The 6,373-nt window shown below is 31.9% G+C and overlaps 1 protein-coding gene and 1 long non-coding RNA gene across 6 annotated transcripts; one reads left to right on the top strand and one right to left on the bottom strand.

Annotated features, from left to right (window-relative positions):
• Positions 1-485: 485 nt before the first annotated feature.
• LOC9329937 (defensin-like protein 275) lies at positions 486-951 on the top strand (the record flags this gene model as incomplete). Its single annotated transcript, XM_002893830.2, has 2 exons — positions 486-558; positions 791-951. Coding segments are annotated over exons 1-2 (234 nt in total), but the record flags the coding sequence as incomplete, so codon positions are not given.
• A 2,086-nt stretch (positions 952-3,037) lies between these two features.
• LOC110224550 lies at positions 3,038-5,634 on the bottom strand. 5 transcript variants are annotated; one of them, XR_002329030.1, is made up of 7 exons: positions 5,299-5,634; positions 5,002-5,117; positions 4,875-4,896; positions 4,404-4,509; positions 4,037-4,240; positions 3,523-3,989; positions 3,038-3,430 (listed from the first exon to the last, which is right to left on the bottom strand). It is a non-coding gene; the product is annotated as an uncharacterized LOC110224550 (long non-coding RNA). The 5 variants fall into 5 exon arrangements; XR_002329029.1 differs by lacking the exon at positions 5,299-5,634 and having other exon boundaries at positions 4,986-5,279; XR_002329032.1 differs by lacking the exon at positions 5,299-5,634 and having other exon boundaries at positions 4,996-5,279.
• Positions 5,635-6,373: the final 739 nt, after the last annotated feature.

Raw genomic sequence — 6,373 nt, 5'->3', positions numbered from 1 at the left:
TATTATTTCTGCAATTTTCGATTTAAAAAGAAAGGTAAATCTTTCAACTAAACAAGAGATTTGATAAAAAAAAAAAAATTATAAATCATTGATTAAATAGCAAGAAATTGAATATTATTCTAAATTATTTTAAGCAATTCCCAAGTTCAGTAACATAGAATTACGAACGACATTCAAAATTTTTATTTGAATAAGAAAAAAAATCAAACTCCTTTAATACAGTCCTTTACACCCCTCCTAAAGATACGTTTCCACTTCTTATTTATTGTTTTTGTTTACTTAAATGAAATTAAAGTCATTGACTCATTGTGGATGAAAATTTGACCGTATCTATTTGTTAATGGGAATTGTATCCTTGTAAATTATACCAAATAATTATTTTTATGGAAACCTTTGATCACCTCAAGTTTGGATATTCGAAGCTTGACTAAACTTGACTTATATATATGCATATCCTGTTTCAACAACAACAAAAATCAAACTAAATGGTTTTGTCAAAATTTCAACTTGCAACCCTTCTCATCACATATTCTCTCCTATTTACTTGCCAATCAAAAGGTGAATATTTTATTTATTTTTCTTCTCTCGTTTTTTTTGGTTGTTATGTACTAGTAACATTCTTCTCTTCCTTTTAGTTATTTAGAAATTACATTTTTCAATTTAAACTTTTGCTATACATGTTTCCAATAAATATGCAGTTACAAATTCGTAGACAATGTTTTATAATAAAATTCTTGGGAAAAATAAAGTAAACTAATGATCTTTATTGATTTGTTTTGGTGATTAATAGTACTGAAAAGAATTCAAATCGGACCTGACGAGTGTGTTTATAGAGGTCGGTGCCGATTCAGCTACGAATGTAGGAGTCGATGTGGACCGCCTGAGTTCCCAAATGAAATTATTGGTTTATGCATGTTTGATTATAATGATCTTGAATATTTTTGTTGTTGTACCTCATATAACTTAAAATAATTATAGTTTTGGTTGAATATTTATATTTTATTTAATATATAAATGAATCACTATTTTACGATATGTCAACGATACAGAATTTTATTAACATATAAAATTGTTTGCAAAAATTAATTTTTATTGTACAGAATTTTTAATATCTAAATTTAAAAGTATTTCCAAAATTCTATCTTTTTTTGGTCAATAGTCCAAAATTGATTTCTTTTATTGGGTCAATGATCAAATTTATATCGATTATTTTATTTTTGTAAAACTCTTTCTTTGGACTACAACCAAGATTTTAATCCAGAGATAATCGTTGCAAAACGATTTTATTTGAATCGCGACTTATAAGCGCTTACGACACAGTTGAATTGTAGTTAAGACACGGTTTGGACACTTTTTTGGGTGTGTCCGTAGTTTCTACGTTCAAAACGTGCATTAATCGATTCAAAAATGTTCCTAAACTATAATTTAACCCGCGGTATACCGCGGGGCTATATTTTTTAAAAAATGTAATGTTATTTTTTAAAAGATTAACTGAAGATATATCATATTATTTGTATTTTTAAATGTAGATATCTATATATCAATTTTTGAAGTATAGATACGAAAACATACATTTTTTTTAAGTAACGATGTATGGTGGATTTTAAAATTTTGAATATTTTACTCTGCAGTATACTGTGGGTCGGTTTTTTTTATAACTAAAAATTTTAAATTTAAGTTGGATTTATTTTGTTAATATTGTTTCTTTTGTTTTGTGTTTAAGATTGTATAATTGTATTTTGATTGTTAATTTTAGGATTTCATCCGTGATATACCGTTATTTATTAATATCGATCCAAACCCGTCATCCCATATAAACCCGTCTATATTATTTCGTTAGCTAAATTATTAGTATTATAAAATCCAAGAAAATAAATTATTATTGTTATAAAATCTAATAATTTTAGGATCTCACCCGTAGTATACCGTTCTTTGAACGATTTTCAATTTATACTACTAATATATATTTTAAATTTATCATATAAAGTAGATGATTTCAAGTTTTTGTGTTTTTTTATTTATTTAAATAAAGCAACGGCTTAAATGATGATAGTTATAATTCTTTTTTCTGTATGTGTATTTGATTTTTCAATGTGAATATTTTGATTATTATAAATTAGTATTTTTATTGCTATGCAAAATGTTAATATAAATATTTGCTATAAATTGTTTTGAAGATATATGGAAAGATTGTGTAGAGATTTTTAGAAACAAATTAGGCAAGATATTGTTTGGTTAATATCTTTTATTTAAATTTTGTAAAAGTAATAATAAATGCCAATAGCATTCTTTGTAAATATTGCCCAACTCCAGGATTTATTTGCTAAAAGTGTTCCAAAAATGTATATATAGATTACGCTTAACCACATCCAAATTGTGTTTTTATTGCGCTTACAATGATTTTTAACTGCGCCTATATCGCGTTTTAATTGGGTCCAAATCTCCTTCTTGATCCTATTCACCCAACCGTGAAACAAAATAAGGATCGCAAACACAAGTTCACTAAGATAAACACCCTACCGTGAATCAATCGATAACACCTAACTGTGATATTTCAAGAACTTATCGAACACTCACCTTTTCAACTTGTCGTTGGAAAAACTCAATAATTTACAAACCTCACACAAGTCTTCTAAGTGTTAACGACGGTATATAACCTCCTTAGACGACGGTATATAACCTCCTTAGACTACTTATACTTCCCAAATCCTAAACGAGAATCTTCGGAAATCTCACACAAAGAATAAACTTTCTCTTCCCGTATCTTTTCTAAAACCTATTTAGGTGATTTGCTGAACATTTTTAGTTTCCAAAACCTCTTAAGAATATCAAAAAATCACTACAAGAAATATCTACATTATTAGCAAGAGATAAGAGCTATTATATGTCATTAATAGCGTTTTCATAAACGCTGTCTTATGCCCCTGTTATGGTAGACCCCCTACATACGATAGCGTGTTTCCCGTATGTTATTATAGAGCATTCTACCATAGCATTAGGCAAACGCTTTGATATAACGACGTTTTTTTAAAAAAAAAATTATGTATTAAGTCATTTTTCGTGCTATTATAGGTACTTTCTACCATAGCGTTATTAAAATGCTTTAATTTTTTTATAGCACCTTTTTATACGTTAATACATCATATGCAATTAAAATATATATATTTGAAATCCAATTAATTATATGCTACAAAACCAATTTATTAAAAACATGTTTCTTTCCATAGATCATCAAAAGATACATAGTTTAGTATTCAACACCATTTAAAACAAGGTCTTAAACAAGACAAGTATTGTAATTCAGATGGACTAAACGAAGAACTCCATTGATTTGCTCTTTATCTCCCTCCAAGAACTTAGGTTGATGTCCACACTTCACTGCCATCTCCAAATCCTCTATAGCTTGGTTCTTTTCTTTGTCGTTGGCTGTCTTTGTATAAGTAAAACAAGTTAGTTTTTCAAATGCTTCTACTAGATAATGACTATGTATAAAACCGTGAGGAAAGAGGGAAATATAGGAACCTGAGATCTCTTTTGCAGAAGCTGCAGCAACAAAAACAGTAGCATAGGAGAAGAGACAGAAGCTGCAGCAACAACAACAGTAGCATAGGACAAGAGAGCACAAACAGAAGCTTGGAGGCGAATCAAGTGCAACATGAAAAATAACATGATCCGAGTAAGTAATTCAATCACACCTAATATATATACAGAGATCAAAACTGTTAGAGACAATGTTTAAACCATTCTGACAAGAATCAAGAAGAAGATTATATTTACTTACTTAGGCTGAATAAGTGACAAGAAAAAAGACTGTCTTTTAACACCAAATCCAGTGAGATGGTCTTAACAAAGTTACAGCTTAATGGACCATATGAAGTTAAGAGATAAAACGAAACCTGTTTCTTGCCCCAATTATATTGTCGTACACCAGCAAAAGGAGCAAATTGGAGCAATAGAAAACCATCTTTTGACAACTTGAAAGCTCCAGACTACAAAAAAAACAGAAATCAAATGGAAAACTCATACTTCGACAAACCTGACTGAGGCAAAGTAAGAAACAAAGAAGGAGAGAACCTTGACTACGTCACTTCTAGAGACTCCAGGATTCCATCTCTCTCTGCTTCACAACTTACCAAAAGAAAATAATTTTGAAACAAATGGGATCTCACCATATATCCAACAAACAGCGGATACTAAACGCACATACTCCATTTCTCTAGCGTCAAAAGATTCATCCACCCTATAAGAAAGGCAAAACAACAACAATACTATATCAATCTCCGATGAAACCAACATATGATTTTTCATGTTAGCTGCATTTGATTCAAAATCCAGTTAATAACAATAGCCTTTGCAGTAGCTTTTTTACACATATACCAAAAACTAAGACAAAGTAAGCTTACAATTTTGCTATATATCAAGAGGTAAGAATTCAGAACCTCAAAATCTTTTGTATAATCAGGAACTACACCAAAAAATCCAGAACCTGCAACCTTGTCCGCAAGCACCCTAAAGACATAAAATTAAGACTTAACACTCCACCAAACATTCCTCCATAGTTTTACAAGAGAAAAAACAAAGTGGGTGCAAACAATGCAATCAAAGCAATGATTCAAATCAAACATTTAGCTAGATCTTATCAAATGAGATAAGAAAAGATAAGCCAACTTAAAAACACATGATAGGTATGCTTCATCTTGTAAATTAACCAAAACCAACAAAACTATTTGCAGACACAAATCCAAAACCAACTTACATATGTGGCTACTAAAAACTATGTAATTCCTTTCAAGCAACAAACCCAAAAAAAAAAAAAAAGACTCCATCTTCAGTGGTTGAATCGATGAAGAGGTAAGAGTAAGTAGTAGTAGTACCTCAAGTTTGGAGCTTCATTACCTAAAGAACAAAAACGTATCTAAAGTCAAAATCAACAATGATGAGATGATTAGATCAACAAAAGGGATCCAAAAGAAGAAATCCAAAACCCGCAATTACTACGACCATGTGTTCACTCTTTCTCAGTCTTCGTCTTCACAGTTCTCATATTCACAGTAATTGCCGTCACTTACCAACCACCAGATCCATGGCTTGAATCTGCTCCAGCTCTCACCAAACTCCTAACCAAAACCGAAAACGCAATTTTCAAAATCGGTGAAGATATGCTTCTTCTTCTCCGGTTTCAGCTCCGGCGGTGCAAGTTACGGAGGCGACGATTGAGAAATCCGAGGAGAGAATCGGGAATATGACGGTGAAGACGAGTTTAGGGTTCATAAGTTAAGAAATCTGAAATAGAAGTACCTTAACTGTGTTCCGTCGTGACGACGAGCTTCACTGTGAAAGCCGGCGACGAGCTTCACGGTGGAGGCCGGCGACGAGCTTCACGCTGGAGGCCGGCGACGAGCTTCACGCTGGAGGCTATGGCTATGTCTCAGATCCAACAAATCTCTTTCTTCGACTTGGGATTTTTTTTTTTTTTTGAGACATGTTTTATTTTGTGGTAAAGTGAAGGGTTTTAATTTTTGGACTTTCGCGTTTTAAGTTTTTGGATCTAAAACATATGGCGCTTAAGTGAATTATTTCGCCTAAGTATTGGCGGAACGAGTGATTTTAGCTTTATATTTGGTGATTTTCTATTTTAGCGTTGTTTCAGTGCTATTATATATAATTCAAATAAAAAACTTATCTTTCATAGCAGTTACAGAAAATGAGCTATCATCATGTGCTATCAATGTGGATATTTTTTGTAGTGAATGTTCAGTATAACACGATCAACAATCATTTGGTGATTCATTAACCTTAAGTTGATGGGAATAGAGGATGCAACAAAGAACACATCATGAGTCATGGAGGTAACATGGACGAATCATGGTGACTTGGCACAAGGAGCTGTTGATGTGGCATGGCAGAGGTCTAGAAGGTAAGAAGGACGCGGGAAACTAACTTGCAACGAAGATTTGCTGATGTGGCTTGTTAAGGTGATTTGCTGAACATTTTTGGATATTCTTAAGAGGAAAAGTAGATGATGCTTTTTTTTTATCAAAGTTCTCAGTAGAAAGATAAGTTTTCATAAGGTCCTCCCTTTTTTACTTCTCAATCTACAGTGTCTAGAACTACTGTTAAGAGTTTTTGGGATAGTCTTTTCTCTTATAAATGAACAATATTTGGAGTGTTTGTGGAGTAGTCTTTTCTCTTGTGGATGACGATATTTGGAGTATCCATTTCGGGTAACAAGCATGGGCGGATGCATATAGAGTTTTGGAGATGCATCTGAACCGGGTAAATTTTGACTTCCTTAATTTACATGGAATAGTAATTATGCTCGCACTAATTTATATTTTCTGCCTCTGATTAATTTTAGTCATTCATATCAATA

The sequence above is a fragment of the Arabidopsis lyrata genome (genome assembly GCF_000004255.2).
Source record: "Arabidopsis lyrata subsp. lyrata unplaced genomic scaffold ARALYscaffold_1, whole genome shotgun sequence".
NCBI classification, from domain to species: Eukaryota; Viridiplantae; Streptophyta; class Magnoliopsida; order Brassicales; family Brassicaceae; genus Arabidopsis; species Arabidopsis lyrata.
This window is presented reverse-complemented; position numbering and strand designations above follow the sequence as displayed.